Below are 14,561 nucleotides of genomic sequence, written 5' to 3'. Positions count from 1 at the left end.
ATCGTCTGTAACTTTTGTTCTGATGATTTTAGGTACAAAGTAGTTATGACCAAAGTTAATCTCCACGTCAAGACCAATCGATTGGTGTGTATGTCAATGACCTTTGGTGACCTTGAGGTCAAAGGTCACTCAGGTCGGTGACCTGGGGTCACGCGACCTAAATGTGTGATACGTACTTAGAAAGGTCTTGTCAAGAGGATAATTTTAGTCACCAATTTTTTTACTTTACGTCTACTACAAAGCAAGTAATCTCTAATTTCCAATAAATTTCACTCAAAATACTGCATTTAATTAGGAAAAATTATAATTATTCGATTTGTAGTAGACGTAAAGTAAAAAATTTGGTGTCTAAAATTATCCTCTTGACAAGACCGTTCTAAGTACGTATCACACATTTAGGTCGCGTGACCCCAGGTCACCGACCTGAGTGACCTTTGACCTCAAGGTCACCAAAGGTCATTGACTTACACACCAATCGATTGGTCTTGACGTGGAGATTAACTTTGGTCATAACTACTTTGTACCTAAAATCATCAGAACAAAAGTTACAGACGATTATATTGTTGACACTGCCTGCCGAGGTGCGAAAAACTACGTTTTTTAATATTCTTATTTTTATTTAAATTAAACTAAAAATATCAACATCGCAATTTTGACATATATTATGTAAAATTTCATGATAAATCGAATGGCTATCTCAAAAATGATTTTCATCATGCAACACATTTCCAAATTTGAGTTTGAAAATTTCAGGTCACCCAAAGTGACCTTGACCTTTGACTTAAAATTTTACATTCAACAGCAAAGTTGTAGAACTTGCTAAGACGAGTTCAGCCGTACCCGGAAAATTGTTCTACGACCACCAGAAGCTGAGATAATCACGTTTTTTTGTTTTTCCAAAATGTCCCGCAAAACCCGCAATTTTGAAAATTTTTAGTCAAAAATTTAGGAAAGTCGCTTCCAAACTAAGATGGTGAAGTGGTGAAAATCTCATATTGATATCTTCAACTTTGGGCGGGGTATGTGAAAACAGAAAGAATCAGACAAATGCAATTTAACTAATAGACAAGTGTTGGATGGCAACACTTAAATACACAATTAGTTCGAAATTCAACCTGCTGTTTTCACCTCAACATGGCTTTTTGCTAATTATCTCCTAGTACCTTGTATAGGAATTTTTCAAGGTAAGTAATTTGTTCTTAATAACTTAATTAATTAATTAAATTTAAACAAGGACCGAATCTCAATGCCGAAAACAAAAAGAAACCGCTCTTTTCTTCCTAGTCGGCAGATTGTTTCACGCCTGACAGCACTATGGGTGCTTGGAATCACGTTCTGGTGTTCGGTTGAGATATTTTTTTTATTTTTTATTGCTTTTATAATTTTCTCATCAATTCAAAAGATTCTGCTATTGCTCGGAGAAGATGCTCTTCCGCCAAATGGACAGCTCTGGCAATTAATTTTATTGGCCCTTGTTGCCAAAGCTGGGGGCTGGATTTCCGTTCAAATTCGACTGCCAGGTTTGCTGGGGATGTTACTAGCGGGGATGGCTCTGCAGAGCGCAGGTGTTGTCACCATTGAGGGAAAGTATTCAGATCTCATCAAAATAATAAGGTGCGCCCTCAATACACTTATTTTAATTATTATTTGCTATTAAATTTCTTTACAGAAAGGTTTCTCTAGTCATAATTATGATGAGGGCTGGATTGGATTTGGATCCGAAGTCTGTGAAAAATCTGAAATATTCGATTCTGACTCTGGGCTGGATACCGTGGGCCATTGAAATGTGCTGCGTGGCGTCCATGAGCTGGTGGCTATTGAATCTATCTTGGCCTTGGGCTCTTATGCTTGGGTATGGTTTTTTATATTAATTTAGCATGAATTAATTTTTTTATTAGTGCCATCGAGGCTGCGGTTTCTCCTGCAGTAGTGGTACCAAATTTAATTTCCTTGCGAGAGAGAGGCTTTGGAGTGGCCAAAGGTGTTCCCACCCTAGTCTTTGCTGTGACCGGAATTGAAGACGCGATCTCAATTTCCGCCTTTGGAGTTATTAGCAGCTTGATTTTTACGAGCGGTAAAATTTTGACAGGATCTATATCTGATATTTATATTATTAATTTTTCATAAAATTTTAGGTTCGTTGATTTTCTCAATTATACAAGGTCCGTTATCAGTTTGTGCTGGAATTCTCACCGGAGGCTTAATTGGACTAATATTAAAATTCGTGCCAGATAAGGACGATGTAACTAAAATATTAATATTTTAATTAAATTGAAAAATAATAAAAACCTAATTTTCCAGCCATACGCGATATCAATTCGCGTTTTTATGCTTTTGCTCAATGGTCTCGTCGTAATTCTGGGATTTGACTATTTAAATCTGTCTGGAGCTGGTCCATTGGCGATAATTGTGGCCGCCTTTGGAGCAGGAACAGCTTTCGTGGGTCAAGGAATGCCGGTGGGCCAAAATCAGGTTGCTCTGACCTTTCGAGTTCTGTGGCAATTTTTCGAGCCCATCGTTTTTGGACTTGTTGGTGCTCAAATTAAGGTGGCTGAGCTGCCGATTGAAACGGTGGGATTAGCAGCAGCCTGTGTTGTCGCTCCACTTTTGGTAATTTTTATTTTTTATCATGAAAACATTTAAATTATAAAATCTAATTGAAATTTAAAATTATCTTTCCTTGTGATAAAATTATGATAAAATTTTCAGATACGATTTTTGGCAACGCTAGTGCTGCTCACAGGAAGTTCATTTAACGCCAAAGAGAAAATTTTCGTTGCTTTGGCGTGGATGGCAAAAGCAACTGTTCAGGTATCAAATTTTTCACATCTTTATTTCCATCTAAATAAACAGGTTTTAACAAAAAAATGTATTATTAAATAGGCCGTGTTGGGACCCGCAGCAATAGATTTGGTGAAGGATACCGAAGATGAGAGCTTATCTGAGGCGGCGAAAATTGTATTCATTGTTTGTGTCACCTCGATCCTCTTGACAGCACCACTCGGCGCAGTTTTGATTGCAACAACTGGACCCAGATTACTAAAGAAAGCGAGCAGTAGTAATTTGGAGCGGAAAAGAGCCGTCAGACGCGCGTCAAGTGCAGAGACAACAAGCTTTTTAAGAATTGAAAATAAAATTTCAGTTTCACCTGAGTTAATTTAAAAATGAGAGCAAAAAATTAAATTTCTGCTTTTTGCCCTCAAATAAATATTCCATTAATATAATAAAAAAAATTCTTTTCATTGTTTTCATTATTGGGTCAAGATTTGAGTGAATAATATCAATCAAAATGTTTCTTATCATAGGCTTATGGCTTATTATTCATACAGCATTATATATGAAAATTTTCGTTCATTTGTAATCAGCTCAGATTGATCTACTGACGAAAAAACTTGTATGTTAATTCTCAAGTGGCTGATAAAGGTTTTTAGAGACCCAAACTTATAAAGCGCCGAGATTCGGTTAATTTTGCCACTTCATCATGATGATCCGATTGTCGGCAACTTTGATCCTCGGCCTTTTGGTCGCCCACGTAGCAGGTAAAATTCGGCTTTAATTTTTTTTTAATTAATTTTAAATAATTTGATTTTAATTAAGTGGGCGCTCCAAGCCGCAAGGTCGTTCCTCCCGCCGGGGGTGAGGACTGGGGCTACATTGACGTGAGGACCGGTGCCCATATGTTCTACTGGCTGTACACCTCGACCGCCGCCCCTGACCCCACCACTTTGCCCATCATCCTCTGGCTGCAGGGCGGCCCTGGCGGCAGCAGTACCGCTTACGGAAATTTTGAAGAAATGGGACCTTTGGATGTCAATCTGCAGCCCAGAAACTCCTCATGGGTAACTTTTGCTCAAATTTGATATATTTGGGAAAATAGGTGATTTTCTTTGGTTGAGGTGGCGGTTTTTTTTTAAGAAATAAATGACAAATAGCTTTTTAATTGCATGAATTAATTTTTTAAAGCTATTTTTAATTAGTAATTTTTATGATTTAAAAGTTTTGATTTTGGATAAAATTTTCAATCTAATATAGTTATGAAAAGATATAAGAGGTGAAAATATTTGACCGGTATAAGTGGGTCTTAAATATTAAATTCTAGTTCATTTTAAAAATAACACCAATTCTTCCCATCTCTAATTTAAATCACTTGTGATTATACCTGAAAAAACTCGACTTTTGTAGGTCCATCACGCCAACTTGGTGTTCATCGACAACCCTGTTGGTGCTGGCTACTCATACGCCGACAATTTGGCCGACTTGGCGACGGACACCACCCAGATCGCCATTGATTTGGTGGAGTTCATGAGGCAGTTCTACGTCACATACCCCGAATTCCTCAACACCCCCGTCTACTGTTTCTCGCAGTCATACGGTGGAAAAATGGCCGCTTTCTTCGGTCTAGAAATGGATAGGGTAGAAAATTTAAATTTTTAAACGAAAGGCCTAAATTTCAGTAATAAAATATCTCTCTAGGCTATCAAAGCAGGTGAAATCGTGAGCAACTTCAAGGGTGTCGCCCTTGGTTCTGCCTGGATCTCCCCGATCGACTCGACCACCAGCTGGGCACCCTACCTTTTGCAAACTGTAATTTTTTTATTTGAAAATGAATGGAAAAAGTTTCATTTGCAATTTTAAAGGGCATCATTGATACCAGGGGTCACGATTTCATCAACAACTTTGCCGCCGGCTGCCGCGACTTGGTGAACAACGGCCAGTGGACCGAAGCCACCCAGTGTTGGTCGGACACCGAGATCTACGTCCTCATCTACGGACACAACGTCGATTTCTATAACATCCTGTACAGAACCCCTCCCATCTTCCTTCAGGAAATTCTTGAAATTAAGGATCCCAGGAGTACGTTCATTTACGAAAATTACAGAGTTTTAAATAAATATTTCAAATTTAGAGCGAGCCTACAAGTTGGCGAATAGGGGTTCTAAGGCCGTTGAAGACCTCATGAACGGACCAATTTACGACAAGTTGAGCGCAACCTTGCCCTACCTGAACCCTTGGGACGCTCAGGGTGACGCCGTTTTCGATGCAAACTGGGACGATTTCATGAAGCCCGCCATCAATGCTGGTTTATTTGAGAATAATTCCAATTTTTTTTAGCTAATTTTTTACTTTTACTTTCCAGTCGAAAGGTTGCTCGACGAAACCGAACTCACAGTTGCTGTTGATAACGGCCAGCTTGACTTGATTTGCGACACTCCTTGTAAGTGACACAAAACAACTCTTTTTGTCATTTATCTTATCTCTAAATATGTAAATATATATACTGAGGTTTTATTGTATGTAACATTTAAAATTCTCTGCTTATTTCTCTTAATAACAAATAATATAAATATTTAATATTTAAATAATTTTAATATGTTAAAAGCACCCCATAAAAAATAAAAAATATTGTATTGAACTAAATTGTTTGAAAACTGTTGCATTGTAGGCATGCATATATTTATTTATTTATTTAATTATATCAGTTGATTTTTAAAATAATATGATTTGATGGAATTACTAATATTTAAACATTAATTTTGACTCATTTTGTTTCTAGCCCAAGTGGTATGGTCTGAAGCCATGAATTGGTCACAGGTCGGCAGCTGGTTGAGTGCTTCCCGCAACGCTTTCACCGTTGACGGTCTCACTGAGGGTTACAACAAGCGATTTGGACGCTTCAGTTTCTGGTGGATCAACCGCTCTGGTCACTCGGTAAGACTTTCTTGGTATTTTTAAACTGGTTCGAAAATTATCTGTCTGCGCTTCATAGGTGCCTTTTGATAACCCGTGGGGCTCAATCGTCATGATGCGTGACGTTGTTGGACTGCCTCCGCAGAAGAACGTTGAATTCAACAACGAAGAAGCAGAGAGCAAGTAATATTTAGTTCTGAAAATAATAATAAAATTGCAACGTGATTTAATAAATGCGTCGTTTTTTTTTTATGTTTACATCAGTTAATAATTTAATACTTTAAAAAAAAAATTGCTGCAGAAAAGCATTCATTTTTTTAATACCTTTAATTCTCTCAGGCAAAAATATTTAAGAAATAATTTTTCAAAAGACTGAAACTGACTAGAAAGGGCAGCTTATCAAAAAATAAACATTGCTGTCATTTTTACTAGGCAACGAAAAATCCGAAAAATCTTTTAGGATTGGATTATTATTTAGGACATTATGATAGAACAATATTCTGGTGCTGTGTGACGTGACCTATTATTGTTGCTAACTTATTATTAACTAACATGCTTAGTGTTGTAGCAAACACACCATAATTTTAGTAATTAATTTGCTTTATTGGAAATTGGCACTAACACTATTTGTGGAACGACGCTTGAATCTCCGCCAAAATTTAAATCAACAAACGCTTAAAATTTACAAGGTTTTAATAAATTTATTACATATTTGGGTTGTAACATCCGGTTGGAGTTAATCAAGCGCAAAGCAAGAGTTTTTCTCTTGGCATGACTTTACAAATAAGCATTTGGTGATAACCTCAGTTAAATAAATGAAGCGCACAAGAGAGGTCATTTTCTACTGGTTCACAAGTGACACTCGGGCGATAAAACAAACCGCTCGTAGAGCCTCACACGGTCAATAACATTCAGATCTCTGAAAATAATCGATGCAAATATTTATTTGTTCTCAACGGGTATCCTAAAGTTTCTTAACGTGCAGAAAACTTGGATTAAGGTAAGGTTCCTTTTTCCATAAGAAATTATTCACTGCGCATTTTCTATTTTGTCTTTAGTGATTGAAAATAATGGCTCATCTTTTTTTTATTTAGGATGAAATATTTAAGTAAGATTTCTGTCCTTGTGACTTGCATGAACATTCTTCGTCCCATCAGGTCTCAGGAATACCAGCAACATCAGGAATATCAGGAAAACAGTCATGATCTGGTAGTTGGTATTAAATCTATTTCTATTGATAGCTAATTTTTTGAAGGAGCAAGGAATTTTTACCTCATTAAAAACTAGTACACAGCCATGATAAAGCATGGAGAATAATTAAATAATTAATATGATCATATATTATGTTTATTAATTAAACCAATAATGCTCACACATTATAAAATAATTAACTTTAAAAATATTAGTGTATAATTATTAGGACAATGACTAAAGTTAATGTCAGGATTTATTATAAAATTAAACATTGTCATCTTTAAAGAAAATAAATCTTACCGAGTGCTGGAATTACCAGAAGAGTAAGCCTCTTTACCCTGCTCCAGGTAAAAAATCATATAATTAGTATAAAATTCTATAAGAATGCAAATCAATGCGAATCAACGCAGAATATTTTAAAGGTAAAATTGAAAAATATTTTATTTCTGTAGTTTTTCGCGCTCACAAAATGAAGGAAAATCTGAGTTTCAAAGATTGTGGTGAATGGAAATCAAAGAAAGGAATCGCACCATGGCAAATTGTGATCAGAAAACAAAACAGACTAAACAGAGGTTGCGAAGGTTTGCTCATCTCAAAAAAAACAATCATCTTTTACAGCCAAGCATTTCGTAATATGGATTTTTATTACAAAAAAATTAGTTTCATAAAGTGAGTTTCTTCTAGACTGCTATTGGATTTTCAACACTACTGATGATGTAGACGAAATTATGTTATATGGTGGTGAATGTATAGATGAAAAACGTGAAAACTGCTTTAGGCGACGCAATTTGCTCAGTAAAGAGGTGAGTCAAAATCTTTATTTTATAAATTTACTTTATTGCAAGTTTTTAAAAAAAAAAACTTTCCAAAAATCTTTCCAGAATCACACCATTTATAGGAAAATACGATTTTAATAAAATTCTTTATCAAAATTTCATTAAATGTGATAGTTTATTTGCCTAATTAACAAACAAAAAACACACATTTAATAGAAAATTGTTGGGGATCAGGGGAAACATTTAATATTGTTTGACAAAAAAGGCTATCATAGATATTATGCTAAAACTGCCAATAGAAAAAAATAATCCCATCAGCCGCACTGAGCCTTGGTTGACTTATTAGATGTTGTTCTTCTCAGAAATCACGATAATTGTAATCACAGGTGCCCTTCATCACAGATTTTCAAGAACTAGAACTAGAAGAAGTGCATCAACAAAATGGATCATTAAGCAAAGCTGCAATCATAATTATTAGTGTAAAAGGAGTCGAATTTTCAGACACTTTAAAGCCCATTTGTCTATGGAACAGAGATAACCAGCACGATTTGAATTCGACTTATATTTTCAAGCAGCAAACTGACATGGTTGTAAGTATCAAAATTGGTTTTTTTCCCTATTAGCTTATAAGGCTATTGTGTTGGCCTCACGCCAAAATCAAGATTGTCTTTAAGTAGTTTGAATGGAGAAAAAAATAAAAAAATATAATAGTTAGGTATAATAGGTATAATTGCACTAATTTGCCTGTTTTTATTAGGGAATAGCTACAAAAACGAACATCAAGTCTGAGGAAAATTGCTTTGAAAAGATAATTACGAAGTTGGACTGTGACATATATGGGAAAACAATTTGCACTTCCTACTTTCAGCCATGTATGTAATATTTATTATATTTTTCATATTTTCCTGATACAGGTGTTTTTTCTTTTTTTTTTTAAATTGACTTACAGACGTTGGAGTGTTCTTAATTATTGAAAGAGAGAAGCGTCACTTTTTAAGAGGCTTACGATTTAAATTTCTCCCAGATAAACAACATCTGCAATGGATTGATTTGCTCCCTCTTATGGAAAAGATTGTTTTTGCAGCCGCCGATGTGGCGATACTGAAAAAAACGTCCGAATTAAAACCAAGAATATGTAAGATCTTGTTATGTTTGTGCAATGAATTTGAGTTTTGAAACGAAATATCTTAGCGGAAAACGGGTTTGTCCTCGTGGTAAAGAAAATTTTTTTTAGAAAAAAAACGCTGTTGGCTACATTTAGGCCGCGGTCTGCGAAACTTCTCAAATAAAAGCAAGGATAAAAGAAAGAAATGTTTCGAAAAAATCCCAATCTAACAAAAAATTAAAATTTTGTTTAAATATAGACCGATTTTGTTATTTTAATAGTGCTTGAAAATTTATTTATTTTAAAAATTATATGATTATGATTCGGTTGTGAAATACGGTTGAAGCAGACTGTGACAAAAACTGGTGGATCTCAGTTCTACTTTATTTGCATAAAAATTTGCAAAAATTCCATGGAGGACTAGCTCGTTTTTCACTTTTCTAATAATTTTTAGTTTTTCGTGGAGAGCAAAGCTTCGATAATTGTGGTCAAGTGGCGAATTTTAGGCGTAGAAAAAGAGACGACGAAGAAGCATGGGGTGTGTTTATCAACGGAGGCATTGATTCTAGAAGAGGACAAAGTCCGTGGCATGCAGGACTCACGTTGCATTTTCAAGATGGTCCCAATCCGGTAGCTTGTGGGGCATCTTTGATTTCCAAAAGGGTTCTCATCACAGGTTGGTACATTTTTCAAGAGAAATTTTGTAAATGCTCAATTTCTTTTCAGCCGCACATTGTTTGATAAGCAATGGCGTTCAATTGGAGGCAAATTTTGTAGAAGTTATCCTTGGAATGCACAACAAAAATGACCCTAAAGAAAGTGAACATTGGTACAGATTCAGGGTAATTATTATTTGCAGATGAAATTATAATATATTTTTCTCAAAATTTTAGTAAATTTAAAAATGAGATTGTTTAAATTTTATTTAATTTGTATAATTTCCTACAGGCGTCAAATATTACCCTTCATCCTGATTACAAGGGCATGAAAAATGACATAGCTTTGATATTCTCGCCCAACGATATTAGTTTTTCAAATATCATTAGGCCAATTTGCCTTTGGAATGATGAATACAACCAGGACAAAATCATCAACACAACAGGCAGCGTAAGAAAATCTTGCGAGTTTTGGAGTGCAATTTTTTTTTGTGCCGGTCAATTTGTTCCGCGATAAATAAAGAACATTTTAAATCGTTGTAGGTAGTTGGCTGGGGCTACACGACGAATTTCACTCAGCCAAATGTTTTGCAACACGTGGAAATAAAAATAGCCTCGCACGAAACGTGTTATGAGAGTAGCAAGCTTTTCTTTTCCGGAGCATTGAGCCCAAATGAAAACTTCTGCGCAGGTTTTCCACTTAATCGTGTGTAGAATAATTTTTTGGCACGAAATATATAAAAAAATTATATTATAGGCACGGGCGTCTGCACAGGAGATAGTGGTGGTGGACTCGTAATATACAATCAAGCTGACGGTCGATATTTTCTACGCGGCATAGTCAGCGGAGGGAGAGAAGTAACAAGAGTCTTACCAGAAGGTACAAAGAGGTTGTGCAACCCAAACTTTTATGCAATATTCACTGATATAACATATCACATGGAATGGATCGTGAACCAAACACCTGACCTAAATTATTAAAAAAAAAAAAAATATTAATATCTGTTGCGTATGTTATAGACTTAAAATAAATATGATATTAAATTTATTTCATAAAAGTTTTGAAAATTTCATTTACATTGCATCAAAAAATGTTTCATCAAGTCTTACTTTGTGAAATTAATTTAATTCCATAAAATTAAAAAATTACAATGCAAATACATGAATATTATTACGTAAAAAATAATACACCGGAAAAAATATGAAAATTTTAATTGAAACTAAATCAAGAAGTAAATCATTGGGGAGAATATTCTCAGCAAGCCTAGGTCTCAAATTTGTGTTTAAATTTAAGAATATTGAGAAATTATTTAAGGTCAATTAATAATTTACGATACAACACCTAATTATTATAATTTTTTGATAAACAAACAAATAACTCTGTCTACGTTCCAAGAAGTTCATGAAAAACATTACGATTTGAAAATCTGAAGGGACAGCTTTATTCTCGCAGGCCTTACATTTCCTTGTCTCCAAGTTCAGCAATAAATCAGTTACGACTCTTTTTTCTTTCACGTTAAGAAGCAAAACCTGGACCTGCGCAACATCTTTTCTTTAAAGTGGCAAGCAAAGATACACACGCGCTTCTCCGATATGTTAATGCAGCGCGGTCACGCATACACTCTAAAGGTCATCCTGATGAGAATCTCACAACCTAACTGTTCTGTTGCTGCGACACCTTAAAGGCGAGAGAAGTTGTTTGCCACCTCGTCAGTTCGCAAACGCCATTCAAGCAAAATGCGTCTATTTGCAACGACGGTTTCAATTCTCTTCCTTTTAGTCAATGACTCAGGTACGTATACAAATTTTGAATCAAAAATTATTTTTAATTGATTTCATTGATAATTAAATAACATTTATAAAGGTTTTTTTTAAATTATAATTTTTCATTTTTAAAAAAATTCCACAATTTTATTATATTGCAGTAGCAACGTCAGTACTTTCTGAACCGGCGCCAACCAACAAAAGTAACATTCCCGACCCTGGTGGCGAAGACTGGGGTTATTTAGATGTGAGGCCCGGAGCTCATATGTTTTATTGGCTTTACACCTCGACTGCCGCCAGCGACCCAACGACCCTTCCTATTGTAATCTGGCTGCAGGGTGGACCTGGCGCCGGTGGCTCAGGGCATGGGAATTTTAAGGGCATGGGTCCTCTTGATTTAGAATTGAAGCCAAGAAATACTTCATGGGTAAAATAAAAATAATAAAAAAAATTATTGCAATTTTAATTTTTCGTAAAAGGTTCACCACGTCAATATTCTCTATTTGGACAACCCAGTTGGTGCCGGCTACTCATACGTGGACGATCTAAAAGATTTGGCAAACAATGCCACTGGAATTGCTCTCGACTTGGTTTCATTCATGAAACTCTTCTATGAAAAGTATCCTGATTTTAAAGAAACGCCGGTTTATTGTTTCTCGCAGTCGTATGGTGGAAAAATGGCAGCTCACTTTGGACTTGAAATGGCTAATGTATACGTTATAAAATCATAATTAAATTTTCTAAATATTCTTTTTTTTCTCTACAAAGGCGATGAAGGCAGGAGAAATTGAAAGTAATTTTAAAGGAGTTGCACTTGGGTCAGCCTGGATATCTCCAATTGACTCGACTACAAGTTGGGCTCCGTATCTACTGCAAGCCGTAATTTTTTTAATCTCTCTCCCTCTTATTAATTTTTTTTAATTTTATACAAATTTCAATTTTTAGGGTTTAGTTGACACGAGCCGCTTCAAAATGATTGACAAATACGCGGCAAAGTGCCGGACGCTCGTTGAAAAGGGAGAATGGAAAAGAGCAACTAGGTGCTGGTCCAACACGGAAGTCTTGATCACGATTCTTACGCACAAAGTTGACTTTTACAATATCATGTATAAGACCTCGCCAACATTGGGGAAATCAGATCTTCAAACTGATGATGAAGACGAAGAAGATAATGAGGTTCAAAGTAGGAACATTTTTTAAATTATATTATATAACATTATTTAAATAATTATTATTTTTCCCTAGCACGGGCCTTTGATTTTAATTTCCGTTCTGATGATGAAAATGGACTGTCAATCAACGATCTCATGAATGGGCCAGTTTTTGATAAATTGAGTGCCACTTTGCACCATTTGAACCACTGGAGTGACCAGAGCGCTGACGTTTTTAAAGCTAACTGGGTGGACTTTATGAAACCAGCAGTTGATATTGGTAGTTTAAGGAAAATTGTTATGTGAAAAATATCTTGAAAAAATTGTTTCCAGTTGAAAAGTTGCTGGAGGAGACGAATCTGACGGTGGCTGTTGATAATGGTCAACTTGACTTGATTTGCAACACTCCTGGTAAATATATTAAAAACAAAAATGTGTTTCCTATTTTCTTATTTTCATCCATTGTTTTTAAGCTCAATTGATTTGGGCTGAGAATATGAAATGGTCGAATGTGTCAGACTGGATTCGAGCGCCCCGCAACGCATTCACTGTAAATGGATTTACTGAAGGTTTTGTTAAACGTTACGGTCGCTTCAGTTTCTGGTGGGTCAACCGAGCAGGACACTCGGTAAGGAAAAAGGGAAACTATTTCTTTATAAAATAAATTAAATATCTGATTTTTGTCAGTGCAACTGATATTCATAATTAATTTTATCCTTTAAATTCATATTTAATTTTTACAGATTCCATATGACAACCCATTGGGTTCGATTGTTATGATGCGTGACATTGTTGGCCTTCCACGAGAGGAAAACGCTGGAATCACTGAAGAGTACTTGGCCGAGTCAAAGAAAATTTTGGATAAAATTTTCTGAATTAAAAAATAGAAGCATTAATTTTTATTTAAATAACTATTTATGATGTGCAATTTTATCGTTAACTATGTTGTACACGACAGTGTTTAATAAATAACTGTTGATGATTATATGGTGGTCCAAGTGAGTGAAAATTTGAAATACAAACAAATTTTTAATTTTTTTAACAGCAGTTTTTTACTTAACAGCAAAAAATGCAATATTTCTTACACAGAACTGATGAAATTAATTCTTTTAAATATAAGTTTTTCTTTCTAAAATTAAAATAATGTATTTAGAAAAACATAAAGCACCAAAAAGTATAGTAAAAATTTTAGAATTAATTATTTTAATTGAACGTTTAATTTTCAGTAATTCTTATATAACTTTTTTATTTTCTTTTATTATTATTATTATTGTTTTTTGAGAAAACATATTATTATGCATTGAGTCTATTGAGTAATTCTGCGTGGCATTAAAAAAATAAATAAATATTATTTTATGTGCCTCTCTGAATCCGCATATTGAAATAGTTTCATGGTATACAGAGAGATGCCTCTCCTTTACCGAGAGCGCAACCTCCGATCACAGAGACGTCCCTCGGGCAAAGTGAAAACTTTTTGAAGCATGAATAGAAACGCCGGGTGTTTCTAAATTTTCAAAGTATATATAAGGAAAAAAATTTAAAAAGAAAATGTAATTTATACTGTATGTTTGAATTGTTTGTTGCCAAAATCTACTAGAAAACAGGCTTTGCGCTTCTTGTAAAATGACTTTTATAAAATTGCCACGATCAAATTGATCAGTTATAAATTTTAGTTTAATTCAACTCTATTCTTTTTATACGCTTCTTGCAGAAGATTTTTTATAAAACTATAATCAAAGTAAATCCAATTTCCAGTTGTTTCAGTTAAAATTCAGCAGCGAAAAACATAAATTTTTTCCAAATAGTTTGTAAATAAAAATATGAAATATAATAAATGTGTCTTAGAAACGCACAAGTAAGCGATCAATAATGATTTTGTATAGCGCATAGATCATGGATAAATATATGGAAACTCGTTGGCAAGACCTTCAAAGCATTATTGCTCTTGATTTGAGACCACAATCGAAGCGGCAGCAAAGCAGTTCAAAGGCGAGAAATTGCTCGTTAGCGTCTCTCGTAATTTTAATTAAAGTCTTCTTGCTTTATCGCCTCTCTTGTGTAGTGTGAAATTTCTCCGTGTGCAGAAAGAGCGGCATAAATAAAGGCGGCTCGATTACGTGATGCATGGATGAATTATTGGCTGCGGTAGAATTTATCGATGTGCGAGTGAGTTAATAGCGCGGCCCTCTTTCTCACACCGTGTCTAACATTAAGGGCTATTAGGCGG

At 35.0% G+C, this 14,561-nt stretch overlaps 4 protein-coding genes across 10 annotated transcripts; all 4 read left to right on the top strand.

The window, feature by feature from the left end:
* The first annotated feature begins 885 nt into the window (after positions 1-885).
* On the top strand, positions 886-3,208 carry LOC132195384 (sodium/hydrogen exchanger 9B2-like). Its single transcript, XM_059617336.1, has 9 exons — positions 886-1,184; positions 1,235-1,345; positions 1,403-1,614; positions 1,670-1,852; positions 1,899-2,074; positions 2,136-2,242; positions 2,302-2,610; positions 2,710-2,811; positions 2,884-3,208. The coding sequence occupies exons 2-9, from the start codon at positions 1,247-1,249 to the stop codon at positions 3,160-3,162; spliced, it is 1,467 nt and encodes a 488-aa protein (XP_059473319.1). The 5' UTR covers positions 886-1,184; positions 1,235-1,246; the 3' UTR covers positions 3,163-3,208.
* Positions 3,209-3,384: 176 nt separating this feature from the next.
* On the top strand, positions 3,385-5,922 carry LOC132195385 (retinoid-inducible serine carboxypeptidase-like). Its single transcript, XM_059617337.1, has 9 exons — positions 3,385-3,539; positions 3,598-3,839; positions 4,183-4,413; positions 4,474-4,584; positions 4,638-4,854; positions 4,907-5,080; positions 5,138-5,215; positions 5,555-5,709; positions 5,768-5,922. Exons 1-9 carry the CDS (start codon positions 3,482-3,484, stop codon positions 5,873-5,875), a joined length of 1,374 nt encoding a protein of 457 aa, XP_059473320.1. The 5' UTR covers positions 3,385-3,481; the 3' UTR covers positions 5,876-5,922.
* A 585-nt stretch (positions 5,923-6,507) lies between these two features.
* On the top strand, positions 6,508-11,077 carry LOC132195426 (hyaluronan-binding protein 2-like). 6 transcript variants are annotated; one of them, XM_059617402.1, is made up of 14 exons: positions 6,508-6,688; positions 6,783-6,897; positions 7,169-7,229; positions 7,335-7,511; positions 7,567-7,685; positions 8,045-8,248; positions 8,416-8,530; positions 8,608-8,793; positions 9,218-9,439; positions 9,490-9,605; positions 9,712-9,870; positions 9,963-10,125; positions 10,177-10,299; positions 10,941-11,077. In XM_059617402.1, exons 2-14 carry the CDS (start codon positions 6,784-6,786, stop codon positions 11,075-11,077), a joined length of 1,896 nt encoding a protein of 631 aa, XP_059473385.1. In that variant the 5' UTR covers positions 6,508-6,688; position 6,783. The 6 variants fall into 6 exon arrangements, with proteins under 6 accessions (XP_059473385.1, XP_059473383.1, XP_059473387.1 ...); XM_059617400.1 differs by having other exon boundaries at positions 6,783-6,900; XM_059617404.1 differs by having other exon boundaries at positions 6,783-6,900; positions 10,873-11,010.
* LOC132195427 (retinoid-inducible serine carboxypeptidase-like) lies at positions 11,073-13,347 on the top strand. 2 transcript variants are annotated; one of them, XM_059617407.1, is made up of 9 exons: positions 11,073-11,211; positions 11,345-11,610; positions 11,663-11,893; positions 11,952-12,062; positions 12,129-12,366; positions 12,429-12,614; positions 12,668-12,745; positions 12,808-12,962; positions 13,078-13,346. In XM_059617407.1, exons 1-9 carry the CDS (start codon positions 11,157-11,159, stop codon positions 13,207-13,209), a joined length of 1,452 nt encoding a protein of 483 aa, XP_059473390.1. In that variant the 5' UTR covers positions 11,073-11,156; the 3' UTR covers positions 13,210-13,346. The 2 variants fall into 2 exon arrangements, with proteins under 2 accessions (XP_059473390.1, XP_059473391.1); XM_059617408.1 differs by having other exon boundaries at positions 11,117-11,211; positions 11,348-11,610; positions 13,078-13,347.
* Positions 13,348-14,561: the final 1,214 nt, after the last annotated feature.

The sequence above is a fragment of the Neocloeon triangulifer genome, unplaced genomic scaffold, assembly GCF_031216515.1.
Source record: "Neocloeon triangulifer isolate White Clay Creek 2 clone unplaced genomic scaffold, ASM3121651v1 ptg000009l, whole genome shotgun sequence".
Lineage (NCBI taxonomy): Eukaryota > Metazoa > Arthropoda > Insecta > Ephemeroptera > Baetidae > Neocloeon > Neocloeon triangulifer.
This window is presented reverse-complemented; position numbering and strand designations above follow the sequence as displayed.

Bases quoted from the DNA above. Each gene is read 5' to 3' on its own strand.
- LOC132195384 (XM_059617336.1), top strand. From the start codon at position 1,247: ATGCCGAAAACAAAAAGAAACCGCTCTTTTCTTCCTAGTCGGCAGATT. The intron at 2,075-2,135 runs GTAAAATTTTGA...ATAAAATTTTAG, and splicing joins CAGCTTGATTTTTACGAGCG to GTTCGTTGATTTTCTCAATT. The intron at 2,611-2,709 runs GTAATTTTTATT...TAAAATTTTCAG, and splicing joins GTGTTGTCGCTCCACTTTTG to ATACGATTTTTGGCAACGCT.
- LOC132195385 (XM_059617337.1), top strand. From the start codon at position 3,482: ATGATGATCCGATTGTCGGCAACTTTGATCCTCGGCCTTTTGGTCGCC. The intron at 3,840-4,182 runs GTAACTTTTGCT...CGACTTTTGTAG, and splicing joins AGCCCAGAAACTCCTCATGG to GTCCATCACGCCAACTTGGT. The intron at 5,081-5,137 runs GTTTATTTGAGA...TTTACTTTCCAG, and splicing joins GAAGCCCGCCATCAATGCTG to TCGAAAGGTTGCTCGACGAA.
- LOC132195426 (XM_059617400.1), top strand. From the start codon at position 6,784: ATGAAATATTTAAGTAAGATTTCTGTCCTTGTGACTTGCATGAACATT. The intron at 6,901-7,168 runs GTTGGTATTAAA...TCATCTTTAAAG, and splicing joins AAAACAGTCATGATCTGGTA to AAAATAAATCTTACCGAGTG. The intron at 10,126-10,176 runs GTGTGTAGAATA...ATTATATTATAG, and splicing joins CGCAGGTTTTCCACTTAATC to GCACGGGCGTCTGCACAGGA.
- LOC132195427 (XM_059617407.1), top strand. From the start codon at position 11,157: ATGCGTCTATTTGCAACGACGGTTTCAATTCTCTTCCTTTTAGTCAAT. The intron at 11,611-11,662 runs GTAAAATAAAAA...TTTTCGTAAAAG, and splicing joins AGCCAAGAAATACTTCATGG to GTTCACCACGTCAATATTCT. The intron at 12,615-12,667 runs GTAGTTTAAGGA...AATTGTTTCCAG, and splicing joins GAAACCAGCAGTTGATATTG to TTGAAAAGTTGCTGGAGGAG.